This window comes from Phoca vitulina, unplaced genomic scaffold, assembly GCF_004348235.1.
Source record: "Phoca vitulina isolate PV1807 unplaced genomic scaffold, GSC_HSeal_1.0 scaffold19, whole genome shotgun sequence".
NCBI classification, from domain to species: domain Eukaryota; kingdom Metazoa; phylum Chordata; class Mammalia; order Carnivora; family Phocidae; genus Phoca; species Phoca vitulina.
In genome coordinates, this window is record NW_022589722.1 from 10,747,838 (window position 1) to 10,769,082 (window position 21,245).

General features: G+C 39.5%; 1 protein-coding gene across 1 annotated transcript in view; it reads left to right on the forward strand.

The window, feature by feature from the left end:
• Nucleotides 1-5,661: 5,661 nt before the first annotated feature.
• The window catches only part of CFAP54 (cilia and flagella associated protein 54), a 291,990-nt gene continuing 276,406 nt past the window's right edge, over nucleotides 5,662-21,245 (forward strand). Inside the window, exons 1-3 of the mRNA XM_032416199.1 lie at nucleotides 5,662-5,993; nucleotides 14,184-14,289; nucleotides 16,866-17,009. Coding sequence (XP_032272090.1) covers nucleotides 5,665-5,993; nucleotides 14,184-14,289; nucleotides 16,866-17,009 — 579 coding nt within the window. The 5' untranslated portion in view covers nucleotides 5,662-5,664. The remainder of the gene's footprint in view (nucleotides 5,994-14,183; nucleotides 14,290-16,865; nucleotides 17,010-21,245) is intronic.

A 21,245-nucleotide genomic window follows, 5' to 3' on the forward strand; every position in this document is an offset into this window, starting at 1 on the left:
AAGATGGCAGAACTTCCTTGGTATATTATTGAAGAAAGGACCAGAAGGCTGAGAGAGGTGGGAATGTTAGAATGAATTTATTATGTATGTCCTGAGAACCCACCAGTTGGCTATGCTCCCTGGGATGGTCAGGGCATATTCCCTTCCCTGAGAATGTAAAGAATGCAGTGATGACGGGAGCACCAGGATCTTTGAAGAAGCTTGATAGTTTCTGTCTTCTGTAGGTCTGGGTTGATGGTGGAGGGTTCTGCCATGAAGTTTAGCTTCATAATATTAGTGGGGATGATGCAATTCTAGAATGGCAAAGGCCAGGTGGTAGCAGCTAACAAAGGCTGCTGATGTAATTACCATAATGGACAGGCAGGCCAGAGTGACAACCAAGGAACCTTTACCTATAGGGGTGTCCAGTGTTGGCTAATGGATCATGGTTTTATAGGGGCAAGATGGAGGAGAAGGCAACAAAAGTGTTCTCAATATGTATAATCAGAAAATTCAAGACATAGTAAGCAAAAATATGATATTAGTTGCTGCAATGAAAATTCTGGGCCCTCATCTAGTTTCCGGATCTCAACCCTTGAGGAAGAGATTTAATATTTAGCAGAGCCCTAACACTGAATCCCTAACCTGTGGCCTTAGAGTTGTTATGGGTGGAAGGGCCAGGCAGAAGTATCTGAAACTGTCCATACCAAAGTGTTCAGTTAGAAGCAATACTGCAGGGCGCCTGGGTGGCTCAGTTGGTTAAGCGACTGCCTTCGGCTCAGGTCATGATCCTGGAGTCCCGGGATCGAGTCCTGCATTGGGCTCCCCCTGCTCGGCAGGGAGTCTGCTTCTCCCTCTGACCCTCCCCCCTCTCATGTGCTCTCTCTCTCTCTCTCTCTCACTATCTCAAATAAATGAATAAATCAAATCTTAAAAAAAAAAAAAGCAATACTGCACTCCAGAGGAATTGCAGATACTTGTTCAAGCCTCAAAGACTTGGAAGATGCAGGGATATTACCATCTAGAACTGTGTGCCACAGGTGAAAATTTTAGGTTTTGGAAACAGAGATTCCCATCTGTCCTGGATAATGTTGCTGATCTCTTTGTTGTATGTCCTGACTACACTGACTTCCAGTGGTAGCTTTTAATAAGTAAACCTGTTTAATTTACCCAAGCAGTATCTTTTATCTGAACATGCTGGTGATATTTATCAACATGGTGTTCACACAGTAGGTCATGCATTACAAATATATTTTTCCAGTGTGTGGCTTTTCTACTTTTGCTGTGCTATATTTTACCCTTCTAAAAATTTATCTTAATGTATCCAAGTTACTATTAGTATTTTCCTTTCTGTCTTTTACTGTTGTACCTTTTAGGAAAGGCTTTACTTCAAGACCATAAATACATATATGTTAGAATAATAAATACATGTTAGAATTTCTTCTACTATTTTACAACTATTTTATATATATTACATATATGTTATATGTAGAATTATTATATAAATTACATATTACTCTGTGAGTCTCCTTTTACTGTATTGATTAGAATTTAGTTTCCTATGGATTCTGCCTCAGTGTCTAAGGTTTTAGTTTGGCTACTTCTGTCTCATGGTTGACAGTATATAATCACTGTGATGATTTGTGCAGCTGAGATCAGATGTAACCTTCTTTACTCCAATCCATCTTTTATTCTGCCATCATAGTTTCCCTTCTAAAATATGTCAAATACAGAGTGGATTGTGTTCTTTTCTATTTGGGACTATTTGAGGGTTCCCAAGTGAGTAATTATATTAGCAAACATTTATATAGCCCTTACTATGTGCCAGGCACTATTTTATGGGTTTTACACATATTAATTCATTTAATTCTAAACAAAACAAAACTGAGTTAAGTAGGATTATTATTTCACTCCATTTTACAGATGAGGAAACCACAGCACAGTGAAGTCAAGCAACTTGGAAGAAGTGGGAATTCAAACCATGCTTTCTGGCTCCAGAATTTGGGCTTTTAATCCCTACTGTTTTTAATTATACTCTTCTTCTAACCTAAGGTTTCCCACTGAATACAGAACTAAGTCAAAGTTTCTTAGCACACTTTCCAACTACCTACTATATTTGATCACACTTCTCTTTCTGCCTCACCTTTTGCCCCTGGATCTACTGTAGTCTTTGGTTCACCACACTGGACAGATGATTTATTTAACTCGTCGTGTATGTTTATAACTTTGTACCTTACTCAGGCTTTTTTCTCAGTCAGTGATATCCTTTTAAATGTTCTCCGTCTTATTTTTTTCCATTCACTCGTTCCAACAAGGATTTGTTAAGGCATACTAACTCTGTGCCAGGCTCCAGGCTTGGGGGCTGGGTTATCACAGTAAATAGGCAACTCCCTGTTGCAAGGGGCTTTCTGTTAATGGGGAGCAGGGACAGTCCAGGGCTAAAATATCACCTTTTCCAGAATCGTCTGGTCTTTCTCCAGTTCCAGGCTTCATCTTGGGACTCCTACAGCATGTTTTAAATCTTTATCCTGGCACATTTCACAGCATACCTTTTTATCATGGTTAGTTGTGTGTCATCTGCTTCTTATAAGGAATGTGTGGGTTTACCTATGCATTGTATGACACACTAAAGAAATTGTTGCGTTGGCCTAAATGAAAGGATGGAGAAGTTTTAAAAAAGTTTAAATATTGGGTGATGAGGTGGGAAAAGGAGATCTTTGTGCTTTTTTTTTTTTTTTTAAAACCATATGTAGGTACATATTTGGGACAGTCCAAATGATTAACAACTAAATTAGGAATCGAGAGAGTCCTAACCTTATTTATTCCTAACAGTAACTTTAGATGATAAAGACTTTTGAATGAGCAAAAAGGATCCCTGCAGCCTACAAAGACACTAATTATAAGGAAACAGCAATTTACATTATTTATAAGGAAGCTATTTCCATTATTTAGCCCTGCCAGACACAGTAGTTGCAGAGATCCATTCTTTCACTACAGTGGAAAGAATAAAGTGAAGTGACAAGGGAGTAGAAAAGATATTCTAATAGCTGCATCTCATTACAAGAAAGATAACACCTCGAAAATGTTAAAAAATGTTTCGAATATAATTTAAACTGAACAAAATGGAAACTTCCATCTTAGCACGATGATGATTCAGAGTACGGCAGCCATTTAAATATTCAGGCAAGCTTTTAAAAACTATGGCAAGTGAAGCATTGTCAACTTTGTATTTGCAAGGAAGAAAATGACTATGAAGCAATGCTGTGACTAAGACGCATAATTCAAGTATCTGAATTTAATAAGTCACATTTTCTTTTACCAGTGACATTGAAATGTAAGTGCCTGCACTCTTAGTAAGGTTGTTTGTGAGAGCAGACAGATCAGGGGAAAAAACCCCCCAGTTCATCTGTTTTATTTTTCTTTTCCTTCCTCCTCTCTGACCACTTTAATTTAATTTTATCCTGCAGTTTCACTTTCATCAATATAATAGGTAGTACTCAGTGGCAGACGACATCAGCTTTTGATCTAAAATAGCCAAGTCTGTTATGTGAGAACAAGGAGAAGATGAGAAGAGAAAGAATTTACCAAGCTGTTTGTTTTTTTTTTTTAAATAAAAGCTCTCTTAATACTTTTTGTAAATGCCCCAAGAATGAATTACTTCTTTAGGCCTAAATTCTTCAAGGTCTTAACATTTTTACTGCTCACTTAGAGACAAGATAAAATCTTAATCGAAGAATGATTTGTCTATCCTGACTGGAGAATTGAACTCCTACAGTGAGGTGTGAAGGTATCTCACTGCCTGCCAAGAAGGTTCTTGGGTCATAATTACCTGTCTTGAAGAGCAAAAGCATCATCATTTTCCTTCAAAGAATATTAGAGTACAGTACACGTGACATATTAGGCCAGCCTCATAAATTAGCACAGGCCCACAGAGCCTGCAAGAAATTAGGTCAGACCTGAAAGAAATCAAGCTGTGGTCCAATAAGCTTCTTAATCTTAAGTGGGAAATTGGGCTCACAGGGTGTTAGGGTCACCATCTTTATTTATTCTTATGTGTGACAGAACCAGTAACACTTTTCAGTGTTAAAGACCTATTTTTCTAAGACATCAAATATTTCTGTTTCTTCTCTTAGATAATTTTTGGCATTGCATAGTTTATAAAGCAAGCAAGTTCCCTATGAGTTAGAAACTTATACCTTAAGTAAGTAAATAAACTTCCTGTTGCCCATAATATGTAAGGAAAGAAGAACTTCCCTTGCCCCCATATATTTTCCTTAAGGCCTATAGTTTCCCCATCAGAAGCAAGTTTCCTAAAATCTCTGTTTAAAATGCAAAAGTATTTTGAGAGTTAACACTTCAAGCCACTAGTGTGCATTAATGTCCGGCAGTTAATGTTGAGTGAAATGCTTATTAATTTAGAATGTAGTGATAATAAGGATGAAATACAAATGAAGAACTATAATGTAACCCTAATTGTTAAGCACAGCCATCATCTCCATAGTTACAGACCTCAGGGTTCAAATAGAGGGAAGGGAATGGATCATTTGCATGTACTTAATTCTTTTTTTTTTTAAATTTTATTTATTTGAGAGAGAGAGTGAGAGAATGGGAGAGCACAAGCAGGGGGAACGGCAGAGGGAGAGGAAGAAGCAGGCTCCCTGCTGAGCTGGTAGCCCCATGTGGGACCCTGGGATCATGACCTGAGCCCAAGGCAGAGGTTTAACTGACTGAGCCACCCAGGTGCCCCCCATGTACTTGATTCTTAAACTGGTTGTCAGATATTTTCCTAATTTTTTTTTTTATATTTTCCTAATTTTGATTTGATTGATAAGCTTAGTTTTTAGTTTTTTTTTTTTGAGGATGGCCAGTGAAACTTACTCATTTTGAGCACAGGTTTTGGAGTCAGAAGGCTGGGATCTGGTCCCTGACACTACAGTTTACTCTGACCTTGGTCCGTAAACTTTGGTTTCTTAAACTGTGAAATGGAGATACTCATAATACCCTAAGTGGTAAAGCTGTTATCATGATTAAATGAGATTATGTTTCAAATGCTTAGGACAATGCCTGGCACATATTAATGACCATTATCATCATTAAGTGGTCGAAATGGAAAACGAGTATAGTCTGATTTGTAATCGTAAATTTTTGGCTCTACTATTCGCTGGCTCTCTGTCCAAAACCTTCTCTCTATTCTTCTGTCATACGGCAGTGCCAGTGAAGATTCAGGGCAAAAAAAAAGACAAAAAAATGTGCTTAAAGAACTTGCTGATTTTGCCTAAAGATTTTCCATCCCAAGTATTAAAAGTGTCCTTTGGTTTCTCCTTGCTGTATATGAGAAAATATAATGAGAAAATTTCTCATATAAAAATATATGAGAAAATATACAAGAAAATATAAATGAAGATTAAAGGAAAAATTGTTAAATGATAAGAGATCATTATTGGTAATAATATTGTATTAATAAATATGTAATGAAAAGAGATGACATGACAATTTCATTAAAATATTAAAAAAAAAAAAAAAGCCCCCAGGAGCATCGTTTCTTTCTGGGCCGGGTTCTTTCTTCCTTTGCCCTCCAGGGGCCGCTGTGTTTTCCCGAAAGCGCGCTGGACGCCTGGTTGCCGCGAGACCGTCGCCAGGCAACCGCGTGTACACACACTTCTAGCCGGCCGGGGTCTCGTCAATATGGCGGCGCTAGGCACCTCCTCGACCTCTCCCCTCAACCTCTCTCCCACGTCCCTGTCCCCGCCAGGACCGCCGCCGACCCCGCCCCCGACCTCGAACGCACTCTCGAAGTCACCCGTGGAGTCGAAGGAGAGCTCCCCGAGCCCAGTGCCTCGCTCCGCCTGCCTCGAGAACTCATTGCCCCTCGCCGTGTTTTATGGGCCGCTGGACGCTAAAAACCCACTCCTGGCCTCCTGCGAGAGGGAAATCCGGGAATTACTAGGCTTTATGAAGAGAAAGAAGGCGTTAGCGATAACGGAGGAACAGAAGCATGAATTCCACCGGCTTTGGTAAGCAGAGGCAGGGCGCTGGGGAGGGCGCCGGCCGGAGAAGGGCAACTCCTGGGGCCAGAGGAGATGCGCTTAAGGATGCCCGCGGTAATGCCAGAGCTGGGTGAGCGTTGCGGACCTGGAGGGAAAAACAAAGTTTAAGAAGTGGAGACTCATCGCTTTTACAGTCCTTAATTCCTGGTAAATGTTACACTTTGGCTACCTGCTCGGGTCAAATTAAAAACACAGAAGTGTTTCATAACTCACCATTCCTTCTGAATGTTCCCCAGTCGCTAAGCTACTCCATGCCAATAAATTTTTGACTCGCTCAGGGGCTCAGGGGTTTCACAACTTTCCATGTTGTGGGTAGAATTTTGTGTATGAGGAAAAAGAAATAACTTTGAGGTAGCTTAGGTTCTTGAAAAAGTTAGTTCTTGATGCCACGAAGTACGTGATTCTGTGAACATGTGCACTTTAATTCCCTTTTATACTTTAATTCCTTTTTATGTTGTTGTTAGGGTCACAGTGATTTTTTACTGATTTTGTACTCGTTTTGCATACATGTTTGCCTTTTTGGGAGTTCTATCCCTATGTTACTACTGAGCGACAGACTTCCTACTTTTAAGGTTCTTTCCTGATTATGTTACCATCTTTCTTTCCCAGCCAAAATACCTTGCAAACCGAACAATTACAAATGTAGACAAATGTCAAAGAATACCAGAATAGTGAATAATCTCAACTTTTATTTTTCATTCATGTATTTAATATGAAGAAATAGTTTTAACTTACATTTGTTATTCATTAATGCATTTAACTATTTATTGAACATCTACTATATATCAGGTACCATTCTAGGAACTAGGAAAACACCAAATTAACAAGAGATAGAACAATTTGTACCCTCATGAAGCATATATTTTTTGTTACTACAGACAGCTACTAAACAAGTCAAGAAATCATTTTACAGGGAAAGAAGTGCTAGGGAGAAAATTAGAGCAGAGTGTGGGGATAGAAGATATGGTATGGTGTTGAAATTTAAAATGGGGGTGTCTGGGAGCATGGTCAGATTAAGTCGGGAAAAGTGGCCTTTGAGAAGGATGAGAAAGAGATATAATAGCAAGTGATGAAGATTTCTGTAGGAAGAGTTGGCCACAAGGGAGAATGGCAAGTGTGAGGTTCCCGGGATGGGGTTGAGACTGTGGGAAGAACAGGTTTCTGGTAGGAGAGAGGCAGATCAAAAGTTTAGTTTTCTTTTTGTAAAATATATATTTTTTATTTTTAAGTAATCTCTACACCCAGTGTGGGGATCTAACGCACATCCCCAAGATCAAGAGTCACGTGCTCCACCGACTGAACCAGCCAGGCATCCCAAGAATTTAGTTTTAGATATATGAAGATTGAAATGTAATTCAACATCCAAGCAGAGCTATTGCATAGGTAGTTGGTCATTTGAGTCTGGAGGTCAAAAGAGATACGCATTTGGGATTCGTTAGTATATTATTGATATTTATTTATTTATTTCTTTAATTTATTTGACAGAGAGAGACACAGCAAGAGAGGGAACACAAGCAGGGGGAGTGGGAGAGGGAGAAGCAGGCTTCCCGCGGAGCAGGGAGCCCGATGCGGGGCTCGATCCCAGGACTCTGGGATCGTGACCTGAGCCGAAGGCAGACGCTTAACGACTGAGCCACCCAAGTGCCCCCATATTATTGATATTTAAATCATAACACTTGACTTAATAGCTAAGGGAGTAAGTGTAGATGGAGAAACATTGACAAGTAGAGGAGATAAGAAAGTGGCAGAGACTAAGAAGGAGGGGCCAGGGTGGTAGGATGAAAACCAGTAAGTGTGTGGTGTGCTGGAAGTCAGGTAGAGAAACCGTTTCAAAGTAGGAAGGAATGATCTATTCACAGTGGCAAATCCTGCTAATGGGCCAAGTAAGATGAGAACCGAGAATTGACCAAGGAAAGTGCATTACTAAGCTATGTATATTTATATTTAAAGCATTTCTGCACTTGTGCCTTAGATAGCACTTTATCTTCCCATTTCCACGACCAGCGCTGTAGTTCAAACCACCAGATTGTGCTTTCCCCACAGCCTCTGGAGTCTCAAATCTATCCTTCACTTTAGCAGTAAGGGTAACCTTTATAAATCAACCACCCACTCTCCTATCTCAAGACTCTCTATCGCTTCCTATTGCTGTTAGAATAAATTTAAGACTCCTTCTGTGCTCCAGGGTCTGAGCATCTGGCCCTGCCTGCCTCTTCCAACTCAGCCCATCCCTCACTTCTCTCTCAGGACTTTCCAGGGAGACAGATCCTATTTTTTTCATCCCAGGGCCTTTATATTTGCTGCCGCCTTTGTCTGAAATGTATCCTCAGCTTTTCAAATAGCTGGCTCCTTCTTTTCTTTCAGGTCTTAGCTCAGTTCTTACCTCTTTAGAGTGTGGCCTTTCCTATTTAATGCAGGTTCAGCCACCCATTTATATTTTTTATTTATTTGTTTTCTTGTGTATTATCTGTTTCCCCCATTAGAATGCAAGCCCCTGCTGACTTTGGATAACATGTCTCTTTTTCATTTTTGTATCTCTAGCAACTAGCCTGGTGGTTGGGATAGAGCGAACTTTCTTCCTTCCTTTCTTTCTTTTTTTGAAGATTCTTATTTCTTTATTTGAGAGAGAGAGAGAGAGAGAGAGCATGAGCGGGGGGGGGGGAGGAGGCAGAGAGAGAGAGGGAGAAGCAGACTCCCCGCTGAGCAGAGAGCCTGATGTGGGGCTCGATCCCACGATCCTGAGATCATGACCTGAGCCGAAGGCAGACGCTTAACTGACTGAGCCACCCAGGTGCCCCTAGAGCAAACTTTCATTGAGTATTTGGTATTGAAAGAATTCAAGGATTATTATCCTTGTATTTTCAATAATAGTTAATGTTATATATGGGAAAGTAGACCTGGGCCAGTTCGTAAGTAGAGTATCTGTTTCATCTTTAAAGAGACTATAAGAGAATCACAAACCTTAACGATTGACACGGACCTTAGCAATCTAACCTCTCACACAATTTAGGTATTTATTTATTTACACAACAACTTTTATTGAATGTGTACTCTGTGCCCAGCATTGCACTAACCATAGGTTATACAGTGGTGAACAAAATAGATAGGGAATCTGTGCTCATGGAGTTTATAGTCTAGAGAGACAGAGAGAGAGATAAGCTTTCAGTGAGTCATTAAGTCAATATACAAACAACAGGTGCTATGAAGGAAGAAGCTACTGAGCACTTACATGTGCCAGGCATTGTACTAGGGGTTGGGGATCCACCAGTGAATCAGATAAAGAGCCCTGCCTTCCTGGTGCTTATATTCTAGAGGAGGAGGTAGGCAATAAACATATTAAATAAATTCATTTTATGGTAACCTAGAAAGTGACAAATGCTAGGGAGAAGACTAAAGAGAGGAAGGGTTATGGAGTGGGAGAGAGGAGATTGCAATTTTCAGTAATGTGGTCACAATAGGTGACACTTGAGCAGCGGCTTAAAGAGAACATAGCACGGACCTACTTTCAAGCTAATGGTGAGGGAGGTGACATTAAGCTGAGATTAGAAGGATACCAGGCAAGGAGAGAGGATAAACAGAGGGAACAAGCATGTGGGAAGATCTTGGCAGGAAAGAGCCAGAGACTTGGGAGGAATGTACAGAAGCCCGTTAAGCATAGCTTAGTGAGTGTGGGTGCAGTGGTGTGAGGTGAGATTAGAGACATAGGTAGGGCTATGGAAGGTTTTAGAGGCCTTTTACACAGTTTGCCTTTATTCCAAATGCAGTGGGAAAGCATTGGGTAGTTTTGGGCAAGGGATTAACCTTATTTAATATTATATATACATATTTATATAATCTTGTCCAAGTGGAGTAAGAATGACAATGTGGTGGCCAGTTAAGAATACAGGAGGTAGGATTTGCTTTTATAACGTATTTGAGAGATGGTTATTTTTTAAAATCAAAAATTTTTTTGTAACTATAGGAATTTACGTAAGCATAAACATTCACAGGATCTAAAATATAGAGTTTGATCATATTGGCAATGTTATTAAATTCGGAATATGATAGATTTTTTTAAAGGTATGCTTTTGTTATAACCACATGAGATTTAGATATCGTTTATATAGTTACAATTTTCTATTTTAGAGAATTCTAACTATCCAGCAGCAGCTATAATAAGAAGTCAGCAATCCAAAGGGTATTAATGTTTTCTTAAATGATGCACATTATATAGTGTATGTTATATTTTCCTTGTTTAATCATTATGTAAGTCATTCCCAGTGAGCAGTCTTAACTTGAACTTAAAGTTCACTTAAAAAAAATTATCTCATTATATAACCTTGATTGATTTAACAAAGCTGGTATTTTTCTTTTATGAGTAATAAACATAGTCATCATTATCTCATCTTTAAGGTTTGAAAGAATTAAGTCTTTTGTCTACATAATTTAAGAATTCTAGCAAGACTTGCTGACTTTTTGGGATTCATTATATTTATTCTAATACTGTGACATTTCATGAAAGCAGCAAATGAGAGTGAAAAGGTTAAGAAAAACAAAAAACAAAAAAACCTAAACCAAAAAACCTCTTCCTTTTAAAATTTCTATGGCTGTATTTCCCACACAATTTTTTGGGCATGGTTATTTACTACTTGGTACATGTATATATTTTCGTATCCTAAAGTATTACTCATCAGTCGAAGAAGGCAAGAATATCCTGTCCCCTACCCCTCCCTTGTAACTAAATATCACTTAATTATTTGAATGAATTAAAAAAAATTATTTGAATGAATCAATCGACATGTTTCTGTTGAGGTTGTTCTGATAATACCCCAACATATACATCGTAAGTACTAGAGCTGTCTTCAGTCCCTAAGTTTACATTCCTACCTGTATTAGTCAATTTGGGCTATTAGTTACTAATTAGTAATTATAAATTAGTCAGTTTGGGCTGTCATAACAAAACACCATAGTCTGGGTGGCTTAAACAACAGAAATTTATTTTCTCACAGTTCTGGAGACTAGAAGTCCCAGACTAGAAGTCTTGCAGGGTCAGTTTCTGGTGAAAGCACTCTTCCTGGCTTGTAGAGGACCACTTGGTCTTCACATAGCCTTGCCTCTGAGCAAGTACAAAGAAAGAGAGAGAGAAAGAAAGTTCTCTGGTGTTCTTCTTAGATGGGCATTAATGCCATCAGACCAGGGCCCCACCCTTATGACCTCATTTAACCTTAATTATTTCCTTAGAGTACCCTTTTCCAAATACAGCCACACTGTGGGTTAGGACTTCAACCGAAAAATTTCAAGGGGACACACTCATTCAGTACATAACACTGTCCTCATCTAGAAATTTATGAAATAGGCTTGGACAACTGTTAAGGGAAATTTGGAGTTTTCCTAGATACATTTATAATTTCTGAGAGAGAGGGAAGGAGTAAATGTTAACTAAATGAATGAACAAAATAAGCAGTGATCTGCTACCCTTTGAAACTAATTAGAAACCATGTTGAGAATACTGTATGTTTTATTTTTGTTTACTTGGTGGAAAGAAACAGAACCCTAATGGACTGACTGGATAGTGAAATCCCTGAACTCTTTATAGAAAAAAATAAAACAAGAACAAGGAATTTTTTTCCTAGTCATTTATGTATTTATTCATTCTTTCAACAAATAATTATTGAGAACATGTATATACTAGATATTCACTACTCTTGAGGCTGGGCAATGAATAACATAGTCCAAGTCCTTGCCCTCAGATAGTTTACATTCCAGAGGGCAGGCAGGCCCAGTAATATACTAGTTAAGATCATGGATGCACTGAGCCTCCATGTCATCAACTATATACCTGGGAAATTGATACTACCTATCTCAGGGTTGTTGTGGAAATGAAATGAAAACAAAAATGCATGTGGCGTAAGACCCAGAATAGCCAACGCAATATTGGAGGAGAACAAATTTGGAAGACTGACTTCGAGACTTCCTCTAAAGCTACAGTAATCAAGACAGTGTGGTATCAGTGAAAGAATGAGCAAATACATCAATGGGACCGAACAGAGAGCCCAGAAATAGACCCACATCGATGTAATCAACTCATCTTTGACAAAGGAGGAAAGGCAATACAATGGAGCAAAGATAGTCTTCTTAACAAATGGTGCTGGGACAACTGGACATCCACGTGCAAAACAATCTCAGCACAGACCTTACACCCTTCACAAAAATTAACTCAAAATGGATCGCAAACCTAAATGTAAAATTCTATGGAACTCCTAAAAGATAACATAGGAGAAATCTAGATGACTTTGGGTTTGACAATGACTTTTTCGATATGACACCAAAGCCACAGTCCAGGAGAAAAGAATTGATAAGCAGGACTTCATTCAAATTAAAAGTCTCTGCTTCGTGAAAGACACCATCAAGAAAATGAAAAGACAAGCCATAGACTGGGAGAAAATATTTGCCAAAGACATATCTGATAAAGGACCGTTACCCAAAATATACAAAGAACTCTTTCAACAGTAAGAAAACAAACAACCTGATTTAAAAAAATGGGTCAAAGACTTTAACAGACACCTCATCAAAGAAGATAATCCAAGTGGCAAATAAACATATGAAAAGATGCTCCCCAACATATATCATTAAGAAGATGAAAATTAAAACAATGAGATACCATTACACACCTATTGGAATGGCCCAAATCCAGAGCACTGACATCACCAAATGAAGGGAGGATGTGGAGCAACAGGGAGTCCTCATTCATTGCTGGTGGGATGCAAACTGGTACAACCACTTTGGAAGACAGTTTGGTGGTTTCTTACAAAACTAAGCATACTCTTTTTTTTTTTTTAAGAGTTTTTTTTTTTAAAGATTTTATTTATTTGTCAGAGAGAGAGAGCACAGGCAGGGCGAGTAGCAGGCAGAGGGAGAAGCAGGCTCCCCGCTGAGTAGGGAGCCCCGATGTGGGCCTCAATCCCAGGACCCCGGGATCATGACCTGAGCTGAAGGCAGATGCTTAATCAACTGAGCCACCCAGGCGTCCCAACTAAGCATACTCTTACCATACAATCCAGTAATCATACTTTTTGGTATTTACCCAAAGGAGTTGAAAACTTATGCCTATACAAAAATCTGCACATGGATGTTGATAGCGGCTTTACTCCAGTTGCCACAACTTGAAAGCAAACAAGATACCCTTCAGTAAGTGAAGGGATAAATAAAATGTGGTATATGTAGGCAAGGGAATATTATTAAGCATTAAAAGGAAAGGAGCTATCAAGCCATGAAAAAACATGGAGAAATGTTAAATGCCTATTACTAAGTGAAAGAAGCCGGTGTGAAAAGGCTACATCCTGTATGTTCCAACTACATGGCATTTTGAAAAAGGCAAAAACTATGGGGATAATAAAAAGATCAGTGGTTGCCTGGGGTTAAGGGAGAGAGAGGGATGTGTAGGCAGAGCACAGAAGATTTTTAGGGCAGTGAAACTACTTTGTGTGATATAGCATAATGATGGGTTCCCATCATTATACATTTTTCCAGACCCATAGGATGTATAACATTAAGAGTAAACCCTAAAATAAACTGTAGATACTGGGTGATAATGATGTGTCAATGTAGGTTCATGAGTTGTAACAAATATAGCACTCTGGTGGGGGATGTTGATAAGGGGGTGGGGGAAAGGCTGTGCATTTGTGTGGGGCATGCAGTATATGGGGAATCTCCATACCTTTTGCTCAATTTTTCTGTGAACCTAAAACTACTCTAAAAAGTAAAATCTGTTTTAAAAAATGAATATAAGGAAATTTGATCAGGGGCGCCTGGGTGGCTCAGTCGTTAAGCATCTGCCTTCGGCTTAGGTCATGATCCCCGGGTCCTGGGATGGAGCAGGGCTCCCTGCTCAGGGCGGGGAGTCTGCTTTTCCCTCTCCCTCTGCCCCTCCTCCTGCTTGTGCTCTCTTGCTCTCTCTCTCAAATGAATAAGTAAAATCTTTAAAAAAAAAAAAAAAAAGAGCTTCGATCAGTGTTTGGCATAAAGGAAGCAATAATTTTAACAGTATTTAGTAGTAATTAGATGTTGACAGTAAGGCACATTGGAAAGACAGCACAAAATAAGTTTTTAAGGATTGTTTGCTAATTAATTGAGGTTTCTTGCTGACTTTGAAGATATAATTTTATTTTATGACTTTTACAGCGCCACCTCTTTGTTTAATATCTGGACCAAATATGCCCCCCGGCTGCCAGCTGCCTATTACAACGAAAAGCTTCTGAAGGTTGGCGATAGCCTTTGTGAAATGAAAGTAAGTGCCTCTGGAATAAAAAGGGCCTACATGAAGCTGACTTGGCTAATTATTATTTGGTTTGATAACATTCCTATTTTACATGATTTGATTTTTTTCTTAGAAAAATATGAATGAATGCTACAAATGTTAATGAGGCACCATAACCAAAAAAGTGTTTGTTTTTTAATTTTGTAGTTCAGATTCTCCAGAGGTGAGCGATTCCTGAACGGAAAGACAACCGGCTGGGGTTGGGCAGGCTCACAGCCCCTAGTTAACGGAGGGTGTGGTAGGTGCCCAACAGGAAATGCTGAGTCATCATGTTCCTACCTCGTACAAAGGAGCCCAGACACCACTTCCTGTTGTTTTTCACATGGCTGACCTTGCCCAGTGACAACTTTCATGGGTTCCTGGCCTTGCTGCTATGTTGTCTGGTTCCCAGTGCCCTGTTTTAATGACTTTCAACTCCTTAATGTTTTGCCATATGTAATTATAGCAGTCATTCCTTACGTGCCCTGTTTCTTGCTTAGTATTGTAGTCCAGACTGAGCTTGTGCCAGATTTCTACTTCCTGTCAGGGCCCAGGTCTTGGATTGCTGTGGACTTGTGGACTTGGTTCAGTAGGACCACACCATAGCTGGGTTTTCGGTTAACAGTAATGTAAGTTTTTCCCTTAAGCTCTGGCATAGGCCCAAATTATTCCGAGTTAAATATGAATGTTTGACACATCTAGAATCCTTGGACTGAAAGTTTTTTTTATCCAAACGGTTTTTAGGCCATTTTCAATGTTTTCTTGATTTTCAGTTTTTCAGCTTCATTTTCCTCCTCCATTTCTATTTTCTGGACTTGAATTTATTTTTCTTTTCTTTTTTTGGGGGCATGGCTTGAGGGGGAAATTTACCAAATGGAGGATGAGATGTGGAGGAAATTTCAAATGAGGATGATCTATTGTCTGCTGCCAAAATTAGAGCATCAGCTTAGCTTCATGTAATTGGACCATAGTTCTTAGAAACTTAAAAATAAAGAAAAACTATAGAAAAAAAGTTTCTCTATAGGAAAACTACAGAAAACAAACAAAAAAACTGATGGACAAGATCCAACTTGTGAGCTATATTCATGTGAAGTGGAATAACTGTTTTGACAAGCATTAGAAGAATGTCCCATCTGTTTTTATGCTTGTCCTCAATATAAGAGGCTGGTGATACACAGCACAGTTTGGTGTTGTTTGTGGAGTATTCAGGTGGGTGGAGCAGATATTGGTGGAGGGAGGAGGGAAGAGCATGTTAGAAGTTGATAAAGCAAGTTCAAGCTGGGTAGTGGCTAAGGATTTAAAATATTTCAGATAGAAAGGCCCAGATAGGATATTTTAAAATTTACTTAAAGGAACAAAGAAAACATTTTTGATCTACTTTTCATTGATGAGAAAGTGGGCTAATAAAGGTATTTAGACTCCTGAAAATGAACTTGAGTTGTTCCTTTGGTTCTAGAATCTCTTTAGTTTTATTTAGTTCCAGCAAAGATCATTTTGTTGGAATAGTCTTGTTTTGAACCTAGATTTGAATTTATCATATGAACCAAGTTAGAAAGGAAAAGATTCAGAATCAACTAGTGAAAAGTAACAAACCAGTCAGTAGAAATAGAAACAAAAGTTTGACTGTGGATGCCTTCCAAGGGCCTAGGTAACCCTATAGGCAGGTGAACCTATAGTAGTTGCTTTCCCTGGAGACAGTTGTAGGGGAGGAAACTGACGAAGGGGTGCAGTTGACTCATGTCCACAGCCCTGCTCACCTCCCCTGCCCTGAAACTCCAGGTCAGCTGGGCCCTGTGCACTGCAGAAATGAGCCCTGATTTTGTAATGGAAACATAAGCATGAATTAGGACTAACAGGAATCCTAACTAACAATAGCTCAGGCTTTTTTTATTTGTCCTGATGCAGCTTCAGAGACTGTTGACAGATGAGAGAGAGAGAGAGAGAGAGAGAGAGAGAGAGAGCTCCTTTCCTCTCCTCTCCCTTCCTGCCTTCTTTCTTCTTTCTCTCTCTCCCTCCTTCCTCCTTTTCTCCCTCCTTTTCTCTTCTCCCTCCCTGCCTCCCACCCTTCCTCCCTCCCCCACCCCGCCTTTCTTTCTTTTTTGGAACTTAGGAGGTATCAGAGAAGCAAGGCTAGTTATGCAACTCATCTGCCTCTCTGAGTAGGTGGATTACCATGACATGGTGATGATGAATTTTTGGATTTTGAGTATATATAGGTATTACCACACACACCCTGGTGAATATTCTCATTATTATGTCATCATTATTCACACCCTGGTGAATATTCTCATCTTTGAGATCGTGTTGGTCTCATCTCACAGTAGGCTTGTTGGGAGGAGAATTAATGCAATAATGCGCATGAAGCGCCCAGTGCGGTGTCTGTCACACAATATGTGTTCAGAAATGCTAGTGGTAATGGTAGTAATAATGTAATGGTGGTAGTAAAAGAGTGTTATAGTAATAATCAACATTGATACTATTAAGAATAATTTGATTACTACTGGATTTTAATAATGATAAGCAAAATGATACTTTGAAACTTTCATCAAGTCCTTTTTTTATTTCAGGAATATAAATTGGCGCTTTTACAGTGCTATGGAAGGTATCTTCAGCAGTTCACTATCAACTTTGATGAGAACAAAGCAGACGTGAATCAGTTCAAAACGGCCTTTTTCCCAAAAGGCTTTGGAGACAAAACTGCAGCACATACAGTAAGATGAAAGCAGTAGCTATTTTAGCCACAATTTATGATTAGCCATGCAATGTATTCTTTAGTTGACAGCTTCTAAATGTCTTTCATTTGCTTAGCATGGCATTTGCTTGTGTGCTGTAAGTTGCTTAATAAATGTTTTCTGTGATGGATAAGAAAGTGCACTTATTAAACTTTGTAAAGATGTTTTGGAGATTGTGTCATAATAATCACTCATTCTTCCAGCAGATGGTTATTATTAATATAATAACTAATATTTGTAGAGTGCTTTTAGTTTACAAAGTGCTTTGGAAAACATATTTGATCCTCAATAACCTTATGAATTAGAAACTATTATTACCCTTATTTCACAAAAGAGAGAAAGAAAGCTAACGGCACAGTTAGTTAACTAGTGTCTCAGGAGATCAAACATAGATCTTTTAATACAAAAAAATGTGATGCTTTATTTCTAATATACCAGTATTATTTTTATGTTAATTGCTACCATTGATTCACTGGACGAGGGGTTACCAGGTGCTATACTCTTCCGTATGCATTATATGAATTGTCTTCTTGTAGCTTGATTACAGTCCTAGAAGGTGGGTACTGTAATGCCTCTTTTACAGATGAGGAGACAGGGACTAAGAAATAAAGCAATGGGGGCGCCTGGGTGGCTCAGTCATTAAGCGTCTGCCTTTGGCTCAGGTCATGGTCCCAGGGTCCTGGGATCGAGCCCCACATCGGGCTCCCTGCTCAGCGGGAAGCCTGCTTCTACCTCTCCCACTCCCCCTGCTTGTGTTGCTGCTTTCGCTGTGTCTCTCTCTGTCAAATAAATAAATAAAATCTTAAAAAAAAAAAAAAAGATAAAAAGAAATAAAGCAATGGGCAGAGTTGGTGTTTGAGCCCGAATCAGTCTGATTCCAAAGCTATGTTATTCCAAACTTGGCGATTATTCAAGGCTTTGGAAACAACATACAGTTTACTAGCAGAAAATCACAAGACATGTTTGGGGCATATTAAGCAGTTCAATTTGGCTGTACCATAAGTATGTGAATAAGAATACCAGGCAATATAAATTGGCATCCCACTGGGAAGAGTACTGAATGAAAAGCTTAGGAGTTTAGACTTTTAAGTCCCCTCCTGTGCCACCCTGGTCCACGGCCCTATCTTTTTTTCTTGTACTGTTGTGTGATTCTGCTTCCACCCAGCCTCTCTGGCTTAGTACCAGTGCACTGGTGAGCTCCTTCTAGAAAGCTCGTATCCTAGATATCTGTGTGGATCATCCATCCCTTCCTTCAGGTCTCTTGCACTTCATGCTTTATTTTTCTTTATATTACTTATTATCATCAGATACATATTTATTTGCTTATGTTTTTATTGCCTGTCTCCCCTTCTAGAATATGAGCTTCATGAGGACAGGCACTGCTCTAATCTCTAACCTCTAGTGCCTACAACAGTGAATCAGTTCAAAACTGCCTTTTTCCCAAAGGCTTTGGAGACAAAACTGCAGCACATACAGTAAGATGAAAGCAGTAGCTATTTTAGCTACAGCTTATGATTAGCCATGCAATGTATTCTTTAGTTGACAGCTTCTAAATGTCTTTCATTTGCTTAGCATGGCATTTGCTTGTGTGCTGTAAGTTGCTTAATAAATGTTTTCCGTGATGGATAAGAAAGTGCACTTATTAAACTTTGTAAAGATGTTTTGGAGATTGTGTCACAATAATCATGTAATAGATATAATAGTGTGTAATAGATGCTCAATAAAGCTTTACTAAGTGAATGAATAAATTAAGTGATATAGTCAGAATTATTAATCTAGAAGCACTACACTGAATAGATTAGAAGGACAAAGACTAGAGGCAGATGGTAAAGCAATGAAGCCAATGTAAGGGTATGCTAGCAGGACTGTTGTGAAGGGCATGAAAAACTATGAAGAATTTGGTTTTTTACGCGCTAAGTTTGAGGTTCTGGCACACTGTGTTTCTCAATAAATATGTATAAAGTAAGTGACTAAGAGAATGAATGGATTGAAAATGTAGTCCAGTAGGAACTGGACAATGAAGACCTCAGAGGTCTTGAGAAGTTTTGTTAGAGAAATAGATCTTGGAGTTAAATGCATAAAAATCATAGATGAAGCAGTAATGTAGAATTTACTGTCAAAATATTTGTGTGCAAAGAAACTCAGTTATTTCATGATCCCCCTTGTATGGACTGTAGGAGGCATTGTGGCAGAGCTGGTAAGGATCTGGTCTCTAGAGCCAGCCTGCCTGGGTGCAAAGAGCTGCTGTGCCACTTCCTAAAGATGGGACACCAGAGAAGTCATGTAATTTCTTTGTGTCTTAGTTTCCTCATCTGTAAAACCGAAAGAATTATAAGACTTACCTCAAAGGATTGTTTTACGATTGCTGAGATAATAAAAGACTTAGAATAGGGCCAGACACTAAAAAAATATGATGCTAGGAATAGTATACATGTATCTCAGTGGGAAATCCCATGTGGTCGAGGAAGGCCCATTTGTGCTATTGTGTGTGCACTCCCACAGCTTTAGCAGTAGTGATGATTCTCTAGCCAAAATCTCTCTTCTGAGATTTATGTCACGACCATCTCACACTCCACATATCCTAAACTGAACTCATTCCCTTTCCTCCATAATTGGCACCAACTACTCACCCAACTACTCTAGACCGCTTTCTCTCTCTTACCTCCCACATCTAAATCCCATGGACTTGTGGGGCGCCTGGGTCACTCAGTCAGTCAATTGTCTGCCTTCTGCTCAGGTCATGATCCCAGGGTCCTGGGATCAAGCCCCACATCGGGCTCCCTGCTCAGCAGGGAGTCTGATTCTCCCTCTGCCCCTTCCCCGACTCATGCTCTCTCTCTCTCACTCACTTTCTCTCTCTCAAATCAATAAAATATTAAAAAAAATTATAAAACCCATTGAATCAGACAAAACTTAAATTTTTCCTTTTGCGGTGTGCCTGCGTGGCAAAGTTGGTTGGGCATCTGACTCTTGGTTTCTGCTGGGGTTATGGCCGCCAGTCCTGGGACTGAGCTCCACATCAGGCTCTGCACTCAGTGTGGGGTCTGCTTAGGATTCTTCCTCTCCCTCTGCCCCTCCCCCACCCCATTTTTTTTTTTTTTTAAAGATTTTATTTGAAAGAGAGAGAAGGAGAGATAGTGAGAGAGTACAAGCCAGGAGGAGAGGGAAAAGCAGGCTCCCTGCTGAGCAAGGAGCCTGATGCGGGGCTTGATCCCAGGGCCCTGGGATCATGACCTGAGCCGAAGGCAGATGCGTAATGACTGAGCCACCCAGGTGCCCCTTGAGCATGCACACATGTGCTCATGCTCTCTCAAATAAAATCTTAAAAAAAAAACTTTTCTTCCTCTTCATCCCTGATTCCATCACCCATTTCAGGACCCTGGTATCTCTGGACTACCTCAAAGGCCTTTGATCTCTCCTAGTTTCCCTGCTTGTAGCTTTGTGCCCATCCTCTGCTTTTCATCTTCCACACTTCTGTCAGAATTAACTTCTAAACTTCTGAATTATAAATCAAATCATTTTATTCCACTGCCCTTTGACTTTCTCCTTTGGCTAAAGTCCGTATTTCTTGGAATGATATGGAATGCACTCCATGTTCTGACCATGTACCACCTTAATAGCCTAATCTTTCTCTCTCTTTTTAAAGATTTTATTTTTAAGTAATCTCTACACCTACGTGGGGCTCAAACTCGATGACCCTGAGATCAGGAGTGGCATGCTCCACCAACTGAGCCAGCTGGGAGCCCCAAAGCTGATTTTTTGTAGTAATCTCTACACCTAACATGGGGCTGGAACTCATGACTCCAAGATCAATAGTTGAATGCTCTTCCAACTGAGCCAGCCAGGCACCCCTAATCTCTTTATTTGAAGCCTTTTTACCCAAACTTGTAAAGGACTTTCAATTCAGTGACCACAGCAGCCACTTTAAGTATTCCTAACATTGCCTGTGCCTGGAATGCTTTTCCTTCTGCCCAAGAGCAGGGACCACATCTTCTTCATCCTTGAGTCCCTATTGCTTAGCAGAGTGTGACAAATAGAGGTGCACAACAAACATTTACTGAATGAATTATGTAAATGGTAATAATTGCATCCAGATTAAGAAGTTAAAATACTACGAGGAGGGTTTACAAAATGTGATTCAATTCTATATTGTTGGAAATAGAATTTGTACCTTTTTTGGCTTTTGAAATTTTTATGACTAAGAACAAGTAAGCC